Source organism: Dreissena polymorpha, chromosome 9 (genome assembly GCF_020536995.1).
Source record: "Dreissena polymorpha isolate Duluth1 chromosome 9, UMN_Dpol_1.0, whole genome shotgun sequence".
Taxonomy (NCBI): Eukaryota; Metazoa; Mollusca; class Bivalvia; order Myida; family Dreissenidae; genus Dreissena; species Dreissena polymorpha.
Genome location: NC_068363.1, coordinates 44,440,758 through 44,468,243, shown reverse-complemented (window position 1 = coordinate 44,468,243; position 27,486 = coordinate 44,440,758). Strand labels below are relative to the sequence as shown.

The 27,486-nt window shown below is 36.3% G+C and overlaps 1 protein-coding gene across 7 annotated transcripts; it reads right to left on the bottom strand.

Moving 5' to 3' along the window:
* Positions 1-303: 303 nt before the first annotated feature.
* LOC127846531 (hydroxysteroid dehydrogenase-like protein 2) lies at positions 304-26,574 on the bottom strand. 7 transcript variants are annotated; one of them, XM_052377884.1, is made up of 8 exons: positions 26,360-26,574; positions 19,247-19,519; positions 18,592-18,792; positions 17,066-17,154; positions 16,281-16,422; positions 9,073-9,252; positions 4,884-5,063; positions 304-872 (listed from the first exon to the last, which is right to left on the bottom strand). In XM_052377884.1, exons 2-8 carry the CDS (start codon positions 19,501-19,503, stop codon positions 689-691), a joined length of 1,233 nt encoding a protein of 410 aa, XP_052233844.1. In that variant the 5' UTR covers positions 19,504-19,519; positions 26,360-26,574; the 3' UTR covers positions 304-688. The 7 variants fall into 7 exon arrangements, 4 of the variants coding, with proteins under 4 accessions (XP_052233844.1, XP_052233846.1, XP_052233845.1 ...); XM_052377886.1 differs by lacking the exon at positions 4,884-5,063; XM_052377885.1 differs by lacking the exon at positions 9,073-9,252 and having other exon boundaries at positions 307-872.
* Between the last annotated feature and the right edge of the window lie 912 nt (positions 26,575-27,486).

The window sequence follows — 27,486 nt, the reverse complement described above, 5'->3', positions numbered from 1 at the left end:
TCTGTAAACAAAGGTTTCAAACGGCGCTGGACAGTTTGTTTTGATGCATAATGCAACAGAAAGCACGGTAAGAATGTTTTTCATACGTTTTATTGAATTAAGGTATCGAGGTCCGTGAACTTTGCAGGGAAAATGCCCTTTACTCCGTGAAGATTTCATTCAATAAGACCGAGATCGTGATAATCGCTGCACAATTGATGACGTTATGGCTGTTCAAAGCGATGCACCCCGTTTTCGGTTGATTTTGAGTTGGATACCTTGTAATATATATATTTGATAGTGAAATATTTTTTCCAGAAAAGTTGATTATTCGTTATAATGTGATTATTTATCAATCAAAATGATAATTTCACTAATTAATATCATAGCCACACGCAAACCACATGTGGAATAAAATATGACACAAAAATAAAAACGAGCATTTTGTATCGCGTTAAATCTATGTTACCAGACCACATCTAGCGTTTAAATGTTGTCTATTGATATAGCAATATATAATTGTGTATGTGTTCAAATAAAAAAAAATATTGTTCGAAATATTTGTTGATTTTTAGTGTTTAAAGTCTTTAAAATATTATCACATAGTAGCATAATCCAAGCATTCCATCATTGAAAAAAGCCTTCACAAACAGAAGGGCGAAGAAAAATAGATTGTTGAAACTGCTCGATTACTGAACAAAGCGGTTTCTCACAACTTGCTGTCCTTGTTCAAAATGTTCAACTGCTCGTGTTCTTCTTGCACCGTGAGATCCGGAAGTGCGCGAGGCATCATGCGCGGTGGTTCTACATCCGGGTCACAGCGGTAGCGAGTAAAGTCTGTCACACCCTCGCTACGCAGATAATCTTCGTCCAAAAGCACTTTGCCATTTAACCTTAAACAAGAATCGCCTTTTAACATATAATAGCAAACTTGTCATCTAATCTTAAGCAGGTCTCGACCACTTAACGTACAACATCACCGGGACATTCAACTTATTGCAGCACTTGGTCATTTAGCCTATATCAACACTTAATAATTTAATTTAAACTTACACTCTACCATTTATCCTACAATAACACTCAGTCCTTTACCTGACAACATTACACGGTCAATTAACCTACAATAACACTCAGTCCTTTAACTTACAACATTACACGATCAATTAACCTACAACAGCACTCGGTCATTTAACCGACAACATTTCACGGCCAATTAACCTACAACAGCACTCGGTCATTTAACTGACAACATTACACGATCAATTAACCTACAACAGCACTCGGTCATTAAGCTGACAACATTACACGGTCAATTAACCTAAACAGCACTCGGTCATTAAACTGACAACATTACACGATCAATTAACCTACAACATCACTCGGTCATTTAACTGACAACATTACACGGCCAATTAACCTACAACAGCACTCGGTCATTTAACTGAAAACATTACACGATCAATTAACCTACAACAGCACTCGGTCATTTAACTGACCACATTACACGGTCAATAAACCTACAACAGCACTCGGTCATTTAACTGACAACATTACACGGTCAATTAACCTACAGCACTTTGTCATTTAACTGACAACATTACACGGTCAATTAACATACAATAACACTCAGTCCTTTAACTGACAATATTACACGGTCAATTAACCTACAACAGCACTCGGTCATTTAACTGACAACTTACACGGTCAATTAACCTACAACAGCACTCGGTCATTTAACTGACAACATAACACGGTCAATTAACCTACAACAGAACTCAGTCATTTAACTGACAACATTGCACGGTCAATTAACCTTCAATAGCACTCGGTAATTTCACTGACGAAATTTCATGGTCAATTAACCTACATCAGCAGTCGGTCATTAAACCCGAAAAATCAGATCATTAATATACAGAAGACACTGTCATTACACCTACTACAACCCTGGCTGTTTTACCTACAACGGCGGCACTCGGTCATTAAACCAACACTTCAGAATTTAATCTACAACAGCAATAGTTCATTAAAACTAAATAACACGTACACCGCCATGTAACCTACAACAAAACTCATCAATTTAAGCTACAGCAGCATGCGACCCTTTTATCTATGATAACAATTAACCTACAAAATCACTCGGCCATGTAACTTTTAAAAGGATGCTGTCATTCAACCAACAACAACACTCCGTTAAACATACAGGGAAGATAAGTATTCATAAAAATTCAAGTTGATAAAGTTACAGGGTAGGGCGAAACCATTTAATGACAATTGTACATTTTGCGTTGATTAATTAAAGTAACTCCATTGTTGAATCACTTCACTACCGAATCTTTCACAGTGGTTACTTCCCTTATGTGTTAACCATAAGAACTGCCATTGGAAGTAAAACGCCATCATAATATGCAAGGTACGGTGTCATAGAAGTGCATGTTTTTTTGAAGTCGTTCCCACGACTAAGTATATAACGCATGTTTAAAAATGACTGATACAAGAGTTAATAAGATATCTTTTGTGTGATGCAAACCGATCAGATTTGCGTTTATATATGCGTGTAATTCTGATTGTTTAATAATGACGTTACCAACATTTAGTTACCTCGTTCCCATGAGATACTAAGATATTACCGCGCCTTAACCACATCATTCGAAGTCCTTATATATGTTTTACATTTTTAATATATACAAATTTAATTCGTAACGCTGGTAATTAACAATAATGTTTAAACTGTTCTTTGTTTTGTTCATAATAATTGATGTATACACCCTATTTCTATGAACCAAATCAGATTAATATACAATTATAAAGACACGTTCATTGGAAAACTAGTTTAACACAGCAAAATCTTAAAGTCAGCGGCCAATACCCGCTTAAGCTGACTTAATAAACCACATATCATGCTAAAATCTACATCACCGAATGCCATAGCAAACCTGAACGATGATACGTCCGATAAGAACTATAAATGGTATGTGAGATTCAGAAAATAACACAGCAATAACATATTTAAAGTAGATTTACATTACTTTATTCTTGTATATAGAGCATTTTAACCGATATAACAACAGACGGCTGATATCAAAACAAAAATAGTGTAAGAAGGATATCATGTCGCTTCGGTAAAATAAAGCATAGCATTTAAATACAGGCTCACCTGCGGTACGATTCTTTGTGAATGAATTTATTTCCAATCATTGGCATATGATCATAAACAAATTTACTCCAGCCATATACCATTACGAACCTCATGACCAAGTGATCTCTTAAGGTCTATATTCATTTGACATTTATAACATAAAACCGTGCAAACATGATACCAATCATAATAATCATAACAATGCAAACACAAATATTTATTTTTTTCAATCGCTATCAGGGATGCACGATGGACCAGTGTAGCGGCATGTCCACCAATGATAGAGATGGAAAATTATCAGTTTATATGTCAATGTTAAAGTAATAAAAATACTCAAAATAAACAAATATTTCGCATAAAAAATAGTGTTCCTTATAGAAATAGACAAAATTTAACGATAGATGTGGTCCTGTAACATAGATTTAACGAGATACAAAATGCTCGTTTTTTGTGCTACAATATATTCCATGTGAATTTCACGATATTCGAATATTTACGAGCGAACGCGAGACTGGCTTCGGGCAGCGACGGACATGAGAACTGCATCGTGCTTCCGAAGCTGCCCGAAGCCAAACTTGCGTTCGCCCGTATATATGTTCGGATAACGTAGCCGGATATTTACATGAAATATAACACAGGTGGTTAGCGTGTGGATATGATATTCATTAGTAAAAACATCATTTTGAATGATAAATAATCATATTTTAACGAACAATCAACTTTTCAGAAAAAAAAATCACTATCAAATATATATATATAACAAGGTATTCAACTCAATATCACCCGAAAACGGGGTGCATCGCTTTGAACAGCCATAACTTCATCAATTGTGCAGCGATTTTCACGATCTTGGTCTTATTCAACGAAGAAATGATTTTCCTTTCTACAAATGTATAATCTTGTTATATTTCTACAAATGCTGGGTCAAATTTTAAGAAATAACACAATACACAACTCGCGTAACCTACTTGACACCGATCAGACAGAATTAATGAAATCTTCAGTTGTTAAGACACACTTTCGCATTGGACCAATGAAATCACTCGTGTGTTTAAAATGTCGGTTAGTTGAAGTGTCTGTAAACAAAGGTTTCAAACGGCGCTGGACAGTTTGTTTTGATGCATAATGCAACAGAAAGCACGGTAAGAATGTTTTTCATACGTTTTATTGAATTAAGGTATCGAGGTCCGTGAACTTTGCAGGGAAAATGCCCTTTACTCCGTGAAGATTTCATTCAATAAGACCGAGATCGTGATAATCGCTGCACAATTGATGAAGTTATGGCTGTTCAAAGCGATGCACCCCGTTTTCGGTTGATTTTGAGTTGGATACCTTGTAATATATATATTTGATAGTGAAATATTTTTTCCAGAAAAGTTGATTATTCGTTATAATGTGATTATTTATCAATCAAAATGATAATTTCACTAATTAATATCATAGCCACACGCAAACCACATGTGGAATAAAATATGACACAAAAATAAAAACGAGCATTTTGTATCGCGTTAAATCTATGTTACCAGACCACATCTAGCGTTTAAATGTTGGCTATTGATATAGCAATATATAATTGTGTATGTGTTCAAATAAAAAAAAATATTGTTCGAAATATTTGTTGATTTTTAGTGTTTAAAGTCTTTAAAATATTATCACATAGTAGCATAATCCAAGCATTCCATCATTAAAAAAAAGCCTTCACAAACAGAAGGGCGAAGAAAAATAGATTGTTGAAACTGCTCAATTACTGAACAAAGCGGTTTCTCACAACTTGCTGTCCTTGTTCAAAATGTTCAACTGCTCGTGTTCTTCTTGCACCGTGAGATCCGGAAGTGCGCGAGGCATCATGCGCGGTGGTTCTACATCCGGGTCACAGCGGTAGCGAGTAAAGTCTGTCACACCCTCGCTACGCAGATAATCTTCGTCCAAAAGCACTTTGCCATTTAACCTTAAACAAGAATCGCCTTTTAACATATAATAGCAAACTTGTCATCTAATCTTAAGCAGGTCTCGACCACTTAACGTACAACATCACCGGGACATTCAACTTATTGCAGCACTTGGTCATTTAGCCTATATCAACACTTAATAATTTAATTTAAACTTACACTCTACCATTTATCCTACAATAACACTCAGTCCTTTACCTGACAACATTACACGGTCAATTAACCTACAATAACACTCAGTCCTTTAACTTACAACATTACACGATCAATTAACCTACAACAGCACTCGGTCATTTAACCGACAACATTTCACGGCCAATTAACCTACAACAGCACTCGGTCATTTAACTGACAACATTACACGATCAATTAACCTACAACAGCACTCGGTCATTAAGCTGACAACATTACACGGTCAATTAACCTAAACAGCACTCGGTCATTAAACTGACAACATTACACGATCAATTAACCTACAACATCACTCGGTCATTTAACTGACAACATTACACGGCCAATTAACCTACAACAGCACTCGGTCATTTAACTGAAAACATTACACGATCAATTAACCTACAACAGCACTCGGTCATTTAACTGACCACATTACACGGTCAATAAACCTACAACAGCACTCGGTCATTTAACTGACAAAATTACACGGTCAATTAACCTACAGCACTTTGTCATTTAACTGACAACATTACACGGTCAATTAACATACAATAACACTCAGTCCTTTAACTGACAATATTACACGGTCAATTAACCTACAACAGCACTCGGTCATTTAACTGACAACTTACACGGTCAATTAACCTACAACAGCACTCGGTCATTTAACTGACAACATAACACGGTCAATTAACCTACAACAGAACTCAGTCATTTAACTGACAACATTGCACGGTCAATTAACCTTCAATAGCACTCGGTAATTTCACTGACGAAATTTCATGGTCAATTAACCTACATCAGCAGTCGGTCATTAAACCCGAAAAATCAGATCATTAATATACAGAAGACACTGTCATTACACCTACTACAACCCTGGCTGTTTTACCTACAACGGCGGCACTCGGTCATTAAACCAACACTTCAGAATTTAATCTACAACAGCAATAGTTCATTAAAACTAAATAACACGTACACCGCCATGTAACCTACAACAAAACTCATCAATTTAAGCTACAGCAGCATGCGACCCTTTTATCTATGATAACAATTAACCTACAAAATCACTCGGCCATGTAACTTTTAAAAGGATGCTGTCATTCAACCAACAACAACACTCCGTTAAACATACAGGGAAGATAAGTATTCATAAAAATTCAAGTTGATAAAGTTACAGGGTAGGGCGAAACCATTTAATGACAATTGTACATTTTGCGTTGATTAATTAAAGTAACTCCATTGTTGAATCACTTCACTACCGAATCTTTCACAGTGGTTACTTCCCTTATGTGTTAACCATAAGAACTGCCATTGGAAGTAAAACGCCATCATAATATGCAAGGTACGGTGTCATAGAAGTGCATGTTTTTTTGAAGTCGTTCCCACGACTAAGTATATAACGCATGTTTAAAAATGACTGATACAAGAGTTAATAAGATATCTTTTGTGTGATGCAAACCGATCAGATTTGCGTTTATATATGCGTGTAATTCTGATTGTTTAATAATGACGTTACCAACATTTAGTTACCTCGTTCCCATGAGATACTAAGATATTACCGCGCCTTAACCACATCATTCGAAGTCCTTATATATGTTTTACATTTTTAATATATACAAATTTAATTCGTAACGCTGGTAATTAACAATAATGTTTAAACTGTTCTTTGTTTTGTTCATAATAATTGATGTATACACCCTATTTCTATGAACCAAATCAGATTAATATACAATTATAAAGACACGTTCATTGGAAAACTAGTTTAACACAGCAAAATCTTAAAGTCAGCGGCCAATACCCGCTTAAGCTGACTTAATAAACCACATATCATGCTAAAATCTACATCACCGAATGCCATAGCAAACCTGAACGATGATACGTCCGATAAGAACTATAAATGGTATGTGAGATTCAGAAAATAACACAGCAATAACATATTTAAAGTAGATTTACATTACTTTATTCTTGTATATAGAGCATTTTAACCGATATAACAACAGACGGCTGATATCAAAACAAAAATAGTGTAAGAAGGATATCATGTCGCTTCGGTAAAATAAAGCATAGCATTTAAATACAGGCTCACCTGCGGTACGATTCTTTGTGAATGAATTTATTTCCAATCATTGGCATATGATCATAAACAAATTTACTCCAGCCATATACCATTACGAACCTCATGACCAAGTGATCTCTTAAGGTCTATATTCATTTGACATTTATAACATAAAACCGTGCAAACATGATACCAATCATAATAATCATAACAATGCAAACACAAATATTTATTTTTTTCAATCGCTATCAGGGATGCACGATGGACCAGTGTAGCGGCATGTCCACCAATGATAGAGATGGAAAATTATCAGTTTATATGTCAATGTTAAAGTAATAAAAATACTCAAAATAAACAAATATTTCGCATAAAAAATAGTGTTCCTTATAGAAATAGACAAAATTTAACGATAGATGTGGTCCTGTAACATAGATTTAACGAGATACAAAATGCTCGTTTTTTGTGCTACAATATATTCCATGTGAATTTCACGATATTCGAATATTTACGAGCGAACGCGAGACTGGCTTCGGGCAGCGACGGACATGAGAACTGCATCGTGCTTCCGAAGCTGCCCGAAGCCAAACTTGCGTTCGCCCGTATATATGTTCGGATAACGTAGCCGGATATTTACATGAAATATAACACAGGTGGTTAGCGTGTGGATATGATATTCATTAGTAAAAACATCATTTTGAATGATAAATAATCATATTTTAACGAACAATCAACTTTTCAGAAAAAAAAATCACTATCAAATATATATATATAACAAGGTATTCAACTCAATATCACCCGAAAACGGGGTGCATCGCTTTGAACAGCCATAACTTCATCAATTGTGCAGCGATTTTCACGATCTTGGTCTTATTCAACGAAGAAATGATTTTCCTTTCTACAAATGTATAATCTTGTTATATTTCTACAAATGCTGGGTCAAATTTTAAGAAATAACACAATACACAACTCGCGTAACCTACTTGACACCGATCAGACAGAATTAATGAAATCTTCAGTTGTTAAGACACACTTTCGCATTGGACCAATGAAATCACTCGTGTGTTTAAAATGTCGGTTAGTTGAAGTGTCTGTAAACAAAGGTTTCAAACGGCGCTGGACAGTTTGTTTTGATGCATAATGCAACAGAAAGCACGGTAAGAATGTTTTTCATACGTTTTATTGAATTAAGGTATCGAGGTCCGTGAACTTTGCAGGGAAAATGCCCTTGACTCCGTGAAGATTTCATTCAATAAGACCGAGATCGTGATAATCGCTGCACAATTGATGAAGTTATGGCTGTTCAAAGCGATGCACCCCGTTTTCGGTTGATTTTGAGTTGGATACCTTGTAATATATATATTTGATAGTGAAATATTTTTTCCAGAAAAGTTGATTATTCGTTATAATGTGATTATTTATCAATCAAAATGATAATTTCACTAATTAATATCATAGCCACACGCAAACCACATGTGGAATAAAATATGACACAAAAATAAAAACGAGCATTTTGTATCGCGTTAAATCTATGTTACCAGACCACATCTAGCGTTTAAATGTTGGCTATTGATATAGCAATATATAATTGTGTATGTGTTCAAATAAAAAAAAATATTGTTCGAAATATTTGTTGATTTTTAGTGTTTAAGTCTTTAAAATATTATCACATAGTAGCATAATCCAAGCATTCCATCATTAAAAAAAGCCTTCACAAACAGAAGGGCGAAGAAAAATAGATTGTTGAAACTGCTCAATTACTGAACAAAGCGGTTTCTCACAACTTGCTGTCCTTGTTCAAAATGTTCAACTGCTCGTGTTCTTCTTGCACCGTGAGATCCGGAAGTGCGCGAGGCATCATGCGCGGTGGTTCTACATCCGGGTCACAGCGGTAGCGAGTAAAGTCTGTCATACCCTCGCTACGCAGATAATCTTCGTCCAAAAGCACTTTGCCATTTAACCTTAAACAAGAATCGCCTTTTAACATATAATAGCAAACTTGTCATCTAATCTTAAGCAGGTCTCGACCACTTAACGTACAACATCACCGGGACATTCAACTTATTGCAGCACTTGGTCATTTAGCCTATATCAACACTTAATAATTTAATTTAAACTTACACTCTACCATTTATCCTACAATAACACTCAGTCCTTTACCTGACAACATTACACGGTCAATTAACCTACAATAACACTCAGTCCTTTAACTTACAACATTACACGATCAATTAACCTACAACAGCACTCGGTCATTTAACCGACAACATTTCACGGCCAATTAACCTACAACAGCACTCGGTCATTTAACTGACAACATTACACGATCAATTAACCTACAACAGCACTCGGTCATTAAGCTGACAACATTACACGGTCAATTAACCTACAACAGCACTCGGTCATTAAACTGACAACATTACACGATCAATTAACCTACAACATCACTCGGTCATTTAACTGACAACATTACACGGCCAATTAACCTACAACAGCACTCGGTCATTTAACTGAAAACATTACACGATCAATTAACCTACAACAGCACTCGGTCATTTAACTGACCACATTACACGGTCAATAAACCTACAACAGCACTCGGTCATTTAACTGACAACATTACACGGTCAATTAACCTACAGCACTTTGTCATTTAACTGACATCATTACACGGTCAATTAACATACAATAACACTCAGTCCTTTAACTGACAATATTACACGGTCAATTAACCTACAACAGCACTCGGTCATTTAACTGACAACTTACACGGTCAATTAACCTACAACAGCACTCGGTCATTTAACTGACAACATAACACGGTCAATTAACCTACAACAGAACTCAGTCATTTAACTGACAACATTGCACGGTCAATTAACCTTCAATAGCACTCGGTAATTTCACTGACGAAATTTCATGGTCAATTAACCTACATCAGCAGTCGGTCATTAAACCCGAAAAATCAGATCATTAATATACAGAAGACACTGTCATTACACCTACTACAACCCTGGCTGTTTTACCTACAACGGCGGCACTCGGTCATTAAACCAACACTTCAGAATTTAATCTACAACAGCAATAGTTCATTAAAACTAAATAACACGTACACCGCCATGTAACCTACAACAAAACTCATCAATTTAAGCTACAGCAGCATGCGACCCTTTTATCTATGATAACAATTAACCTACAAAATCACTCGGCCATGTAACTTTTAAAAGGATGCTGTCATTCAACCATCAACAACACTCCGTTAAACATACAGGGAAGATAAGTATTCATAAAAATTCAAGTTGATAAAGTTACAGGGTAGGGCGAAACCATTTAATGACAATTGTACATTTTGCGTTCATTAATTAAAGTAACTCCATTGTTGAATCACTTCACTACCGAATCTTTCACAGTGGTTACTTCCCTTATGTGTTAACCATAAGAACTGCCATTGGAAGTAAAACGCCATCATAATATGCAAGGTACGGTGTCATAGAAGTGCATGTTTTTTTGAAGTCGTTCCCACGACTAAGTATATAACGCATGTTTAAAAATGACTGATACAAGAGTTAATAAGATATCTTTTGTGTGATGCAAACCGATCAGATTTGCGTTTATATATGCGTGTAATTCTGATTGTTTAATAATGACGTTACCAACATTTAGTTACCTCGTTCCCATGAGATACTAAGATATTACCGCGCCTTAACCACATCATTCGAAGTCCTTATATATGTTTTACATTTTTAATATATACAAATTTAATTCGTAACGCTGGTAATTAACAATAATGTTTAAACTGTTCTTTGTTTTGTTCATAATAATTGATGTATACACCCTATTTCTATGAACCAAATCAGATTAATATACAATTATAAAGACACGTTCATTGGAAAACTAGTTTAACACAGCAAAATCTTAAAGTCAGCGGCCAATACCCGCTTAAGCTGACTTAATAAACCACATATCATGCTAAAATCTACATCACCGAATGCCATAGCAAACCTGAGCGATGATACGTCCGATAAGAACTATAAATGGTATGTGAGATTCAGAAAATAACACAGCAATAACATATTTAAAGTAGATTTACATTACTTTATTCTTGTATATAGAGCATTTTAACCGATATAACAACAGACGGCTGATATCAAAACAAAAATAGTGTAAGAAGGATATCATGTCGCTTCGGTAAAATAAAGCATAGCATTTAAATACAGGCTCACCTGCGGTACGATTCTTTGTGAATGAATTTATTTCCAATCATTGGCATATGATCATAAACAAATTTACTCCAGCCATATACCATTACGAACCTCATGACCAAGTGATCTCTTAAGGTTTATATTCATTTGACATTTATAACATAAAACCGTGCAAACATGATACCAATCATAATAATCATAACAATGCAAACACAAATATTTATTTTTTTCAATCGCTATCAGGGATGCACGATGGACCAGTGTAGCGGCATGTCCACCAATGATAGAGATGGAAAATTATCAGTTTATATGTCAATGTTAAAGTAATAAAAATACTCAAAATAAACAAATATTTCGCATAAAAAATAGTGTTCCTTATAGAAATAGACAAAATTTAACGATAGATGTGGTCCTGTAACATAGATTTAACGAGATACAAAATGCTCGTTTTTTGTGCTACAATATATTCCATGTGAATTTCACGATATTCGAATATTTACGAGCGAACGCGAGACTGGCTTCGGGCAGCGACGGACATGAGAACTGCATCGTGCTTCCGAAGCTGCCCGAAGCCAAACTTGCGTTCGCCCGTATATATGTTCGGATAACGTAGCCGGATATTTACATGAAATATAACACAGGTGGTTAGCGTGTGGATATGATATTCATTAGTAAAAACATCATTTTGAATGATAAATAATCATATTTTAACGAACAATCAACTTTTCAGAAAAAAAAATCACTATCAAATATATATATATAACAAGGTATTCAACTCAATATCACCCGAAAACGGGGTGCATCGCTTTGAACAGCCATAACTTCATCAATTGTGCAGCGATTTTCACGATCTTGGTCTTATTCAACGAAGAAATGATTTTCCTTTCTACAAATGTATAATCTTGTTATATTTCTACAAATGCTGGGTCAAATTTTAAGAAATAACACAATACACAACTCGCGTAACTTACTTGACACCGATCAGACAGAATTAATGAAATCTTCAGTTGTTAAGACACACTTTCGCATTGGACCAATGAAATCACTTGTGTGTTTAAAATGTCGGTTAGTTGAAGTGTCTGTAAACAAAGGTTTCAAACGGCGCTGGACAGTTTGTTTTGATGCATAATGCAACAGAAAGCACGGTAAGAATGTTTTTCATACGTTTTATTGAATTAAGGTATCGAGGTCCGTGAACTTTGCAGGGAAAATGCCCTTTACTCCGTGAAGATTTCATTCAATAAGACCGAGATCGTGATAATCGCTGCACAATTGATGAAGTTATGGCTGTTCAAAGCGATGCACCCCGTTTTCGGTTGATTTTGAGTTGGATACCTTGTAATATATATATTTGATAGTGAAATATTTTTTCCAGAAAAGTTGATTATTCGTTATAATGTGATTATTTATCAATCAAAATGATAATTTCACTAATTAATATCATAGCCACACGCAAACCACATGTGGAATAAAATATGACACAAAAATAAAAACGAGCATTTTGTATCGCGTTAAATCTATGTTACCAGACCACATCTAGCGTTTAAATGTTGGCTATTGATATAGCAATATATAATTGTGTATGTGTTCAAATAAAAAAAAATATCGTTCGAAATATTTGTTGATTTTTAGTGTTTAAAGTCTTTAAAATATTATCACATAGTAGCATAATCCAAGCATTCCATCATTGAAAAAAGCCTTCACAAACAGAAGGGCGAAGAAAAATAGATTGTTGAAACTGCTCGATTACTGAACAAAGCGGTTTCTCACAACTTGCTGTCCTTGTTCAAAATGTTCAACTGCTCGTGTTCTTCTTGCACCGTGAGATCCGGAAGTGCGCGAGGCATCATGCGCGGTGGTTCTACATCCGGGTCACAGCGGTAGCGAGTAAAGTCTGTCACACCCTCGCTACGCAGATAATCTTCGTCCAAAAGCACTTTGCCATTTAACCTTAAACAAGAATCGCCTTTTAACATATAATAGCAAACTTGTCATCTAATCTTAAGCAGGTCTCGACCACTTAACGTACAACATCACCGGGACATTCAACTTATTGCAGCACTTGGTCATTTAGCCTATATCAACACTTAATAATTTAATTTAAACTTACACTCTACCATTTATCCTACAATAACACTCAGTCCTTTACCTGACAACATTACACGGTCAATTAACCTACAATAACACTCAGTCCTTTAACTTACAACATTACACGATCAATTAACCTACAACAGCACTCGGTCATTTAACCGACAACATTTCACGGCCAATTAACCTACAACAGCACTCGGTCATTTAACTGACAACATTACACGATCAATTAACCTACAACAGCACTCGGTCATTAAGCTGACAACATTACACGGTCAATTAACCTACAACAGCACTCGGTCATTAAACTGACAACATTACACGATCAATTAACCTACAACATCACTCGGTCATTTAACTGACAACATTACACAGCCAATTAACCTACAACAGCACTCGGTCATTTAACTGAAAACATTACACGATCAATTAACCTACAACAGCACTCGGTCATTTAACTGACCACATTACACGATCAATAAACCTACAACAGCACTCGGTCATTTAACTGACAACATTACACGGTCAATTAACCTACAGCACTTTGTCATTTAACTGACATCATTACACGGTCAATTAACATACAATAACACTCAGTCCTTTAACTGACAATATTACACGGTCAATTAACCTACAACAGCACTCGGTCATTTAACTGACAACTTACACTGTCAATTAACCTACAACAGCACTCGGTCATTTAACTGACAACATAACACGGTCAATTAACCGACAACAGAACTCAGTCATTTAACTGACAACATTGCACGGTCAATTAACCTTCAATAGCACTCGGTTATTTCACTGACGAAATTTCATGGTCAATTAACCTACATCAGCAGTCGGTCATTAAACCCGAAAAATCAGATCATTAATATACAGAAGACACTGTCATTACACCTACTACAACCCTGGCTGTTTTACCTACAACGGCGGCACTCGGTCATTAAACCAACACTTCAGAATTTAATCTACAACAGCAATAGTTCATTAAAACTAAATAACACGTACACCGCCATGTAACCTACAACAAAACTCATCAATTTAAGCTACAGCAGCATGCGACCCTTTTATCTATGATAACAATTAACCTACAAAATCACTCGGCCATGTAACTTTTAAAAGGATGCTGTCATTCAACCAACAACAACACTCCGTTAAACATACAGGGAAGATAAGTATTCATAAAAATTCAAGTTGATAAAGTTACAGGGTAGGGCGAAACCATTTAATGACAATTGTACATTTTGCGTTCATTAATTAAAGTAACTCCATTGTTGAATCACTTCACTACCGAATCTTTCACAGTGGTTACTTCCCTTATGTGTTAACCATAAGAACTGCCATTGGAAGTAAAACGCCATCATAATATGAAAGGTACGGTGTCATAGAAGTGCATGTTTTTTTGAAGTCGTTCCCACGACTAAGTATATAACGCATGTTTAAAAATGACTGATACAAGAGTTAATAAGATATCTTTTGTGTGATGCAAACCGATCAGATTTGCGTTTATATATGCGTGTAATTCTGATTGTTTAATAATGACGTTACCAACATTTAGTTACCTCGTTCCCATGAGATACTAAGATATTACCGCGCCTTAATACAAGTCTTTCTCATGATTACGTTATCTTTTAACAAAGATTTACTACGCCGTTCCCACCAGTTTACACGACTTATTAAGTCGTTCAAGGAGATTCTAACGACATCAGAAGGAACGAAGGGAATGTCACGTATGTGACTGTTCCTTCTGAACTGCAACTTTATATTTATTGTTGATATTCAACGATTACAAAGGAAAAAAAACCAGAATAATCATAAATAATATCTTGAATATAGAGAATACTTGGTCGGTGCCGAATAAAGCAAAGTTTATTTAGCGAGGCTTAGAAAATCTGATTCAGATTTTCGTGCCAAGCAAAATAAACTTTGCTTTATTCGGCACCGACCTAGTTTTCGATTTATCCCATCAATTTTCTTAGTCGTATATTATTTCTTTAAAAATATAATCGGAAAATGGAACTAGATTTCTAGATCTACACGGAAAATCCCAAAGTTATTTTAAGCAAACATGTTTTCATTATTTTAATCGTGCCGAGCCTAATACATTACAACCAGTTTAGTAACTAACCTGTTTTTCTGTTTATTATACCTCTACGTCCCCGATTTTTAAGACATAATGAAAAAAACTGACCAAACAACTGCAGCTTTAGCGTGAAAGAACATGACTTGTGTCGTATGACGTGTAAATAATGACGTCACGAGTACGCGCACTTAATATTTGTAAATAATGTGTGTTTTTTGCTTTTTGAGTTGCATTTTGTGTTAAAAAATATTACATCTTGGTATCAAATTGTTTGTTTTGTTGAATCTGATTCGATTTTACTAAAAATGATTACTTTATAGTTGATTCCGAGTAATATGACAATCCTCCGCCGCGCGTGACAGTTCAGCATTGCCGAAATAAAGGAAAATATATTCCACAGTGGTTTATTTCGACAATGCACGTCTGATGATGGGATAAAATTTAATCGCGCACCATCATATCATTTTGACACATTAATTAAATACCATGACAAACAATTCTGTAAAAATATATTATCTATAAAACAAACGTATCATCGTAGTGAACTATTACAAGAATGTATATTTTATAGGCCAATTTAATAATGAATATATAATAATGCAGTGTTTACTTGTCGGTAGGTTCCTGTACAATGCGACACACGGCGTCTGCAAAGATGTCTGGAGTGCGCATGTGCGAACGTGGAACGTGCATGACGTCAGTCACATGTGATTGGATTACTGTGGCCGGCCATAACGTGCATATTGACACTCCTGCAACAGTGTAGCACGGGAATACAAATATTGTACTTCCCTATCCTGGAGCAGAGCGTATTTGTATAATCCCTCTCAGTTGAAGATCCAGTAGAATGTATATCAAATCGAGCGAGCAGTTTGGGGTGGAAAGTGTATTGACACGTGCATTACAAATGAAAGTATGGCACTAACCAGACACTGAAAAGGGTTCCATCATGCACAATACCTAACATTAAAATACTTATTTTGAGGGGCGGAAGCGGCGCTAAGTACAAACGTATATTTAATGAGTATGACCACATGATAACAGGCAAACAACTTTAACTCGCGTTTAGTCATACTATCAGTATCAGAGAAATTATATTTTAGAGTTGATAATTCCACAAAACACTATATCTTAATAGTTGAACGTAGTAAAGTGGAGGTTACTCTACACAAAATTGAAAAATAAATGTTAAAGTAATGCACGGAGCGTATATTATATATCTCATCTAGAGTCCGTGAGTAATGTTAGGGAACCTAACACGGCAAAACGCTAAGTACTTATATTATAATGTAATTAAAATGTTTAATTTTGTTAATGTAAATCTAAATTAAGGGGTGGTTACTCTGTCCCAGTGCATGTAAACCATATATTCAGGGGCCGATACTCTGTTATAACCTGTGTCCCGCAGCTCATTGGCCAGGCCCATCGCGAGCACAGTCATACCGACCTTGGTGATGCTGTACGGCGTCTTGCCCTTGAAAAACCTGCAACGTTATCATATGAGCCTTACTCTGCGAAAAGGGGGTTTAATTCATGAGCGTATAGTATCGTCCCAGATTAGCGTGTGCAGTCCGCATAGGCTAATCAGGGACGACACTTTCCGCTGTTATTGTATGTTTCGTTTATAGAAAATCTTTTCTTAGCAAAAATACAGTTTAGGCGGCAAGAGTCTTGCCTAATTAGCATGTGGGACTGCACAGGCTAACATGGGGCGACACTTTACACACGTGCATTAGATCACCTTAGCTCAATGAAAACAATATACACAAAGTAAAACTCCATTTGAAAAAAGCAGGAAATAACTTGTCTCATCACAACCTTTATTAATGGAAAATGGCTATGACCGACTGTCCATTAATCAGACACAATAAGACAAGAACACACAACGAACACAAACATACATTACTATAACTAGGGTCAGTGGTAAGTATACAGTTGGGGGTTGAAGCCGGTTTTATGGGCGCAAAACTTCACATTGAGCCCATTGATATTAATTGACACGTTTTCTACATGTGACAACACGAAGCACACACAATCGACAAAGTTTCCAAAAATAATCGACGCCATGTAACGGTAAATGCAAACACATGTTGGACTTAAACGGCGTTCAAAACATTAAAATACCTGCTGGTTTTCACAAACCAATGTAAACTTAAGTATGATCATATAAAAATAAAAAAAACTCATTTGTCATGCATTTTTGCAAGACTTGTGGATTCAAATGTGTGCATATTAATTATTGCGTCGCAAGGCGTACCTGCAAGCAAAGAAATGTGAGAGGTCTTTCAGGAACAAACAGCATTACGTGAGGCCACTGTCCTCCAAAGTTAGACAAGTTGTAAACAATGCATAGTGCAAATGTTCACCAATATAATCAAGTAGCAACACTTTGTGTTAACGATATAATACAGAAAAAAAAAATCAACTTCTCAAAAAATATTTTCATTACAATCTTCCAATGGTATAAGTCAGGCCTTAAGAAATCGCACACTTTATTGTGAATTTACAACACTGTAGTAATGTTATCATTAGAGCGCATGGGCAAAGAAGAACCGGTTCTTGATGGCATCAAGACTTAAATACTTCCATTGATTATTCCGCGCATGCGATGAGTGTCACGGACACAATGTTGTATATGTATTTAAATAATACTGAGCGTTAACAAACGCGACATTCGTGTTAAGCACTTAACTAAAAAGAAAATTGAAGTGATATTTTTATTGTAAAAAAATCCGTATTTTTCATCAAAATGCCCCTATTATTGCGGGTTTACTTAAACTTCGACTCATTCAAAGCTGTACAAATGTATGGCCTGCATAAAAACGCTAGAATGAGTAGAGTGGATAGCCGCTTACTTTAATATACACGCTTAAAAAGTTACACACTATTATAATAATTATATAATAATATCTATATTATACCTGTTGTAAATCGGCGGCGCTACAAGAACGAGGCGCCCGAACTTCTGCTGGAGCATCACGGGCACGGACTCCTGCACGGTGACGTAAGCGCCCCTTACGTTGACGTCAAGCATAAGGTCGAGACGCTTCAACGGCGTTTCTAACACTGGTTGCCACGTGATGGCCCCGGCGTTGTAGATAACGGCGTCAAGGCGGCCGAATCTGGGAACCGGAAGTGGATATATTAGGACTGCTGACATTTTACACAATTTTGATCGAGGATTTTTTATACAACGTGTTTTTTAATATAAATTCTCCAAAAAACTTCAACACGAAATCCAGTTTTAGAACATTGCTTCCCTTATTAAAATCTTTAAAAGCAATCTTGAAATCTTCTTCATATGAAACCCACCCACTTCCCAAATGTGTGTTTTATATCCAGATCTATTTTGGCACTCTGCGGTAGTAAATATCAAACAGTAAACCGTTGAAAATTCAATTTGACTAGCTGAGAGAAGCTATCAAGATCAAAATATGTATGATGGATAAACTTGATTTTAGAATACCCATGAAGGGAGCAGTCATGTCTTAAATTTCACCTTTACGATATGTGTTAACTTACGATCCTTATTTAAACAGTGACATCACAATTATACATTTCACTTTGAAGTCTTGCCTTTCATGGGTGACACGCACAGCGTTCCTCACATCCGATTCTTGTCTACAGTCACACTGCACCGGAAACGCCACGCCACCGTCTCTTTGGATCTCGTCGACCACGGTGTGTATGGAGCCCGGAAGTCGCTCCGTCGATTCCACCGTCTTCGCCGCTACCGTGACGCCATATCCGTTCCGCGCGAGCGTCAGAGCGATCTGCCGCCCGATTCCTCGTGACGCACCTATCACGAGGGCTGACATCATCGGTGACTTCATTTAAACTTCACTTCATCTGATAATAGAAATATAGTGCATGGTAGTACACCATGATAAATACTTTACAAAGTACGCGTCGAGTTTTGTTACAAAAAAAAGAAGAAAAAAACAACTTTGATCTCTAACTGAATGCTGCAAACAGTAAAAATAAACGTAATATTAGTCTTTGGATATTTAATTCATGATGAATCCATAACGTTTCGTCCTACAATTATTTGGCACATAACGAACTTGCTTATGGGCATTTTTAACACAGTAATACCGAGAAAATAAAATGCAAGCCCGGCGAACTCCTTCCTTTTGATTTAGATCTTCCCTTGTCCGTCCAGCTAACTTGCCCATATTGACCCAAGGTGGGCTGGATGATAACATTTCTTGAAATATTTGCTTATTTAGTACTATTGCTATTGTCATCAGCGTATGTGTTGGCCATTTTATTTCAATAATGTGTAGAAAAGAAGTTGTTAAAGGGGCCTTTTCACAGGTTGTGGCATGTTTTGAAGTATGTAATTAAATGCTTTCTATTGATAAATGTAAACATTTGCTCTTAAAAGCTCCAGTAAACAAGAGAGCCATGATGGCCCTGTATCGCTCCACTGTTTTTTATGCGAAAAAAGCGTGCACTGCGCATGGGTTGAAATGTACTCAAGCATGTGACTTAAAGTTGGGAGGGTGAGCATTTGTATATATGGAAAACGTTACTACGGTGTTAATTTAACAGACTAAAAAGCCTGGGAATTTTCGCACAGGTCCTTTGCTTATAACGTAGGTACATTTATCTCTCCAAAAGATATTGTCGTTCTTTCTATTTCACATATTTTTAGATGCTGAAGATCAAATCTACGCATGTTCTACAAGATAAATGAAAGTTCCTTCATTCAATCATGAATCTTTTTCCAAAATTCCAAAAAGTGTTTGTAGGTTTCAAAGTTTCTATTACTTATATAGTTCATGACATATGCAATATACCTAATGATGTAGATCACCTGAACTTAAACTTCATTCTTGAGGCATTATTGAGTGCAGCAGGATTGTTAACGTGGTGAAGAAATTGTTTATTGTACAAAGAAGATATTTGCCTGAGGAAACATAAAGTTACGAGTTTTTCAGGTTCGTGAGGTGCCGAAAGGCAGTAGGAATGATAACTTTGTAGAGGTTGTTTGTTAAACAAAGTAAATGTTGTGTTGCGACATTTTTTCCCACAGCTCAGTGACCCAATTTCCGATGGTCTGTATAAACATTAATTTCCAAAAAAATAAATAAATAGTTGTGCATCTGCTTACATGTATTGATACATTTTTAATTGATAAACATCTCCCATGCTTTAAAAAGTAAAGATAATGTCTACAAACGGGCGCAAAAAGACTTGATTCCCATGCATTCATGTAGGTTTGTTGTTGTTGTTGTTGTAGTGACCTTGGAACTAATTATGTAAACAACGTCTTAGACTGGTCCGCGCATATGCAGAAATGTTTTCGATCATGCTTTTGAACTGATGGGTTATCATATTAACGGCAAAAAAAGCTTATAAATGTAATTTCTTTGTGGATATGGGATGATTAAGTGCCAAATGCCAATCTCGACCTTCCAATAGACCATAACTACTTCTGAAGAGTTTGTTTTCGTTTTGAAAACAGGACTTTCGGTTTCGAATAGGAGAAATTGCTCATGATGAGCAATTTCTCCTTTTATCACAATGATTTCTACCCAACCCAGCCAATTTATAAATAGTCCTTTACAATACTATTTATCGTCTGCAATCTCTTTCAATTTGGGGCAGTCCAAAATGTGTCGTTTGGTAAAGGGTTAACATTAATGGATAGTTAACATGTTGGTATACCTTTCATGCTCGACATGTATGCATTTATCTCTTATTATTAAAAAGTTATCCCAAGTGTATTTTGATAAACTTTTAGTTTGAGAAGAAAACAGTTTATTCATCCCATAATTAATAAAAAGCAAAAACGCATAAACATGCAAAGTTCAACGACTTCCTGTGGCCATGTTTTTTTACAATCAAATTTTCTTGAATAACTTTTTAATGTGAGCCTTCAAGGGATAAATTTGGCCCCAGGGGCATAATTTGAACAAACTTGGTAGAGAACTATCAGATGTCATTAAATACTAAATTTGGTAGCCCTAGGCCGAATGGTTATGGACATGATGATTTTTAAAGTTTGCACAAAATAGGCCTTATTTAAGCGTATGTTGATTTTTGTGACCCCCGGGGCAGGGTCAAATTTTACCCCAGGGGCATAATTTGAACAAACTATGTAGAGAACTATTAGATGTCACGACATACCGAATTTGGTAGCCCTAGGCCCTACGGTTATGGACAAGATGATTTTTAAAGTTTGCACAAAATAGGCTTTATATAAACATATGTTCAATTTTGTGACCCCGGGGCAGAGTCAAATTTGACCCCAGGGGCATAATTTGAACAAACTAAGTAGAGAACTGTTAGATGTCACTACATACCAAATTTGGTAGCCCTATGCCATACGGTTATGGACAAGATGATTTTTAAAGTTTGCACAAAATATGCTTTATATAAGCATATGTTCATTTTTTTGACCCCCGGGGCAGGGTCAAATTTGACCCCAGGGGTATAATTTGAACAAATTTGGTAGAGGACTATTAGATGTCACTACATACCAATTTGGTAGCCCTATGCCATACGTTTATGGACATGATGATTTTAATGTTTGCACAAAATAGGCCTTATTTAAGCGTATGTTCAGTTTTGTGACCCCGCGGCAGGGTCAAATTTGACCACATGGGCATAATTTGAACAAACTTAGTAGAGAACTATTAGAATAAGATGTCACTACATACTGAATTTGGTAGCCCTAGGCCCTACGGTTATGAACAAGAAGATTTTTAAAGTTTGCACAAAATAGGCTTTATGTAAGCATATGTTAATTTTTGTGACCCCCGGGGCAGGGTCAAATTTGACCCCAGGGGCATAATTTGAACAAATTTGGTAGAGGACTATTAGATGTCACTACATACCAAATGTGGTAGCGCTAGGCCCAATAGCTATGGACAAGAAGATTTTTAAAGTTTGCACAAAATAGGCTTTATATAAGCATATGTTCAATTTATTGACCCCCGGGACGGGGTCAAATTTAACCCAAGGGGCATAATTTGAACAAATTTGAAAGAGGTTCACTCCAGGAACATTTGTGAGAAGTTTTATCAGAATTGGACTTGTAGTTTAGGAGAAGATGTTTAAAGAAAAAGTTAACGCACGCACGCACGGACGCACGCACGCACGACTGACACGGGACCATGACATAAGCCCCGCTGGCCTCTGACCAGTGGAGCTAAAAAATCAAGAAAAAAATTTAAAAAAAAAATAAAAAAAGTAACCCTCAACAGGGCTCGAACCACTGACATCTGGAGTTCTGGAGTAAAAAGTCTACCTCTTAGACCATTCGACCATCCTTCCGCATGCAATGACCGCTGTATTTTATACTATATATACCATATACTATATACAGGCAATCCTCGTAGTTTCACAAAATATAACGACAACAACATAACTCCCCAAATAATTTAATCGTTTCGTGTTTTCAGGTTTTTAAATCGTCAAAAGATGCAAATATTGGGTACTTTTTGAAATTTTGTCAATTTACCAAAACGTGAAAAGGCTCCTTTAAACGGATACAGGTAAACGTTGAACATGCATTCGATTATTTAGCCGACACAAAAATCGGTCCGATATATTGAAATCGACGTACATTTTGTATCATATCGGATCGACACAGGACCGACACCACATTTATAAATTAGTGTTTATTGTATCATTAATTTATATTGAATCGACAGACGGAAACATCAGCCTTACACTTGTAAAGTAGAATTAGTGTTATCCAATTAACTTCCCAGGACAATATAGTATTATAGCAATGCTCGTTTGTAAACGAAAGTTAAGCTCTTTTATAGTGAAACAAGATAAGTATTGATGCAAAGCATCAAAGGGCGTCGGAATTTCAGTGTAAAAGGCACTCAATGAAGTTACATGGAACGAATTTTTCTACTGTAAATATTAATATATTGGCCGATTATTTTAAACAAAATAGAAAAAGATACTAGTATAACCATTATCTATGATGTTGTGTTATAACCCCCAAATAACCATTATCTATGATTTTGTGTCGTAACCCCCAAATATTTCATAGTTCATTTTATTTACATTGGTTTTCTTTTTTGTTTACTGGCATCCGTGTGCAGTTTTCATTAATGGAACAGAACTGGGTAGGTTTTAAAAAATCTGCTTCAAGCGAAGTTCATATTTTTCTCAACTTCAAGGGGAGATGATTCTGAACGTATTCTTACGTTGCTCATTTACGATAGGGGTTGAGAACTCATTGATATGAAAACACTGTAAAAGTTTTAATGTGTTTACGAACCCCCACCTCCCACCCCCACCCTCTCACACATATATTTCATGGGCATAATAAAAACAAAAAATGGTTACAATAAAACAACATATTTATTTAAACTAAAATGTCTACATCAAAACAAAAAGTTAACATAGAACACAAATAAAATAATTTGATTCTACTGGGGCTCGAACCTTGGGCCTTTCACATGAGAAGCGAGCGTGTAACCACTACACTACGGAACCGCTTGAAAAATCACCATCTAACTAAGATATTAATAAGCTATTAATAGTCGGTTAAAATGTAAACCCGGAAGTTTAAACACTGGATAGTGAGCGGGGTTAAAGGTCCATACTAAAGGGTCCATACCACTGGCAAGATACGGGTCAGGCCTGCGGCCTTCTATATGTGGTTCTTAAAAATAACCTGTAGGAGGACTTGATAGTAATGATACTGGGGTGTTGTGATGGTGCTCCTCATTGATAAGCGGCTGCTTCCTTTATCAAGACTCATTTTTACAATTAATAATACGTGTCGCGCTTCGCGCTCTATAGCGCCTTTATTAGTAACGCTCGATTGGTCATTGTCGGCTCGGGTACAACTTACATGTACCCCGGGTTCCCTTTTAATATAATTACATGTACCCCGGGTACGGTAAATATACTAAAACGTACCCGGGAATTTAAACGCTAAATCGTTCGTTGTCGGCTATTTTTTTTTAAATTAATTATGTTCACATGTATGTCAGTTTTCTTTTAAACGTAAACTCATACTCAAAAAGCATGTTGATTCAGTTTTTAAGAGAAGTTTGTTTCAGATAAACAAAATCTTTTTACGATAATTGGTAGCTTGTTTTACGACATCGGATTTTGGGCGGGGATACAAATCTGGTACGGACTAATATACATCGACCGGGTACGTTTAAGTATCTTTACCGTACCCGGGGTACATGTAAATATACTTAAGAGTACCCGGGGTACACGTAAGTAGTACCCGAGCCGACAATGACCAATCGAGCATTAGTAACTAGGTGGTTGCTAGGATAGTGGAACAAAGAAGTTTTGTTTTCATACAAAACCAGAAAGTTTCACCGGTTCGCGTTTTTGCCCAGTCCTTGTGATCTGTTATTGACCAGTCCCTGTGATCAGATATTAATTAAAATAATTAGCTTTGCATTATTGACAATATAATAGGCACAAATGCAGTACTTATTTACACTAATTTACACACAAAATCACCACTATGCAAGATATTCTGAATACAAAAATATATACATTGATCCGTAAAATAACTTCTCCTCCCATAAGCGAAAAAAAAATGTATTACATACTAGTCGCCGCACTTCAGTGCGACGCTAATAACGGCATTATGTCGCTGTGCGACCAACTCTGCAGGTGAGTTTGTTCTTATTACAGTGTAATATAATGTATCCCGGAAAAAGCAACTTTTTGGAAAACCCCACTAATCTGCTGGTACAAATAAACACGACCCATTTTAATATAATCCTTTCAAAATCACACACCGTATCAACCGTTATTATTTAAAGTAAGCAAGCATTGGTTGATGTAATGGACCAGCGTTGTTTGTACCGGGGTGATTAGTTAGTTCGTCTTGAATGCTCTGAGCTTTTATGAGTAAATACGTACAGCTCACAGGACCGGGAGGGTTAATAGCTGGGAGTTGGATTTATGCAACTAGATGATTAGTGGGGTTTTCTAAACTCGTGCTTTTCCGGGATCAGTCTATTTACACGCTGTTTATTGTTCAGCGAAGTTTAGTAAGCTGTTTCGATTGGTACTGGTTTAATATCTCGCCCGATTAACCCGTGTACCCAAACAAAACCCTGTATATGCGCCTAGTGTTAAAGCGGGTATATACGATTTTTTATATGTGTTTAATTGTAATATATTGATAAAATATGTTACAATAACACAAAATAGGCAAGAAATGCATTAAAGCCGAATTTTATAAAATGCAGCAAAGACAAATCAGCGCCCCGAGCCGATAGTGACGTACATATTTTCCTACAATAACCGAAGCATTCGTCTTTGTATTATAAACCGTTAACCTACGTAAGTTCAGATGCACATCGTACATGTATGGTATACATGCTGGCGAAATCGGCTGTACAGCCGTTTTCAATTTCAGAATTCAATATCTGGCTTATTTTGCATTTTTCGACACATGTTCTTCTTAGTTGATAACTTTTATTTTAATTAATATTGAAATATATATATATATATATATATATATATATATATATATATATATATATATATATATATATATATATATATATATATAATAAGTTTTTTTACACAGTTTATATAAATTCATAAATATTTGACAAAATCGTATATACCCGCTTTAATGCGATATAATCAAATGTATCGTTAGGAGAGAAATAAACGAGGTTCGAATGCCGTTTACACCGGTAACCTACACAATATACATGTATGTTGACTTACAAATGTTTGACTACATCCATCTAGTTGCAGAAAGTTAAGATTGTTATCACACGTGTTGTAATATGCGTTGATAATGGCGGAACGAAAACTGATGCGGCAATCGATGTAATATCCGATCAAACATTGAAAGTAATCGCAAAATCCATAACAATAATAATTTCGGACTTAACAACCGGTGGGAACATAGCCGTATACCTCGCGCTGATCGCCCCGCGGAAAGAAAACGTGAGCCTCGTTGTTCAACAAGTGAACATCTTGACGGCACACTTTATTAACGCCGAGGTAGAAGGCAAACATATGGTGAAAGTAGCGGTCATCAGATTTGTGGAATGGATTCGCAAAAACTCCCGCCGTTAGGTATACGTTGGTACCAGTTCGACTGTCAATCAAATACATCAAAGGTCCATATTACACGTGGAGGTCAAAGTTCCAAGTTGACTAGAATAAGTCTTCGCTATAACTGTATCATTTATTGACGGCTTTTGACATTGGAACAAATGTCTACCATCATAAGGTGCTATGTCGCGTGTGATATGTCTTCCTAACTCAAAGGTCAAGGTCTCACTCAGAGGTAAAATTTCTAAATTCACCATCAAACGGCTTGTGTTTTTTTAACAAAAGTGGAGTTTAGAGATAAAAGTGGTATGCGGAGGCAACTGTGGCCTAAGGGTACACGACTCGTTAGGTTATGTTTGGCATTTATAATCACATTGACGTATTCCGCCAAATGTGTTCAAATCATATACTGTGGTGTTTATTTATGTTAGCTCTTCAGTGGGTTTTGACACTTGACAAAAACACTCACATGAGCATCGACTGTAAACCTTGTCAGGATGGCAGACGTCGTCCTCGGCAGTACATACTTCGAGGGAAATACTCGTCTGCTGTCGTCGTCGGCTGCACACCACCGATCCTCCTGGGAATACCTACCCCACGCACAGGCTAAACCTCCAGGGCAAGACACTAAGTCACAGGCTAATACTTACGTCACAGGCTAATACACTTATCCTCCTGGAAATACTTACATCAGGGCATCTATCCTCCTCGCAATACTTACCTCAGGGAACACGTCTGCACACGTCCGCGGATCGGGTAGCAAGAGAGCATGGTCATCCCATCAGGCATCT

Excerpts from the sequence above, each read along its gene's own strand:
- LOC127846531 (XM_052377884.1), bottom strand. The coding sequence starts at position 19,503 with ATGAAGTCACCGATGATGTCAGCCCTCGTGATAGGTGCGTCACGAGGA. Across the intron at positions 18,793-19,246 it reads GTGCGTGTCACCCATGAAAG|ATTCGGCCGCCTTGACGCCG; the intron begins GCAAGACTTCAA and ends TCCGGTTCCCAG. Across the intron at positions 9,253-16,280 it reads GTACAGGAACCTACCGACAA|GTTAAATGGCAAAGTGCTTT; the intron begins GTAAACACTGCA and ends TTCTTGTTTAAG.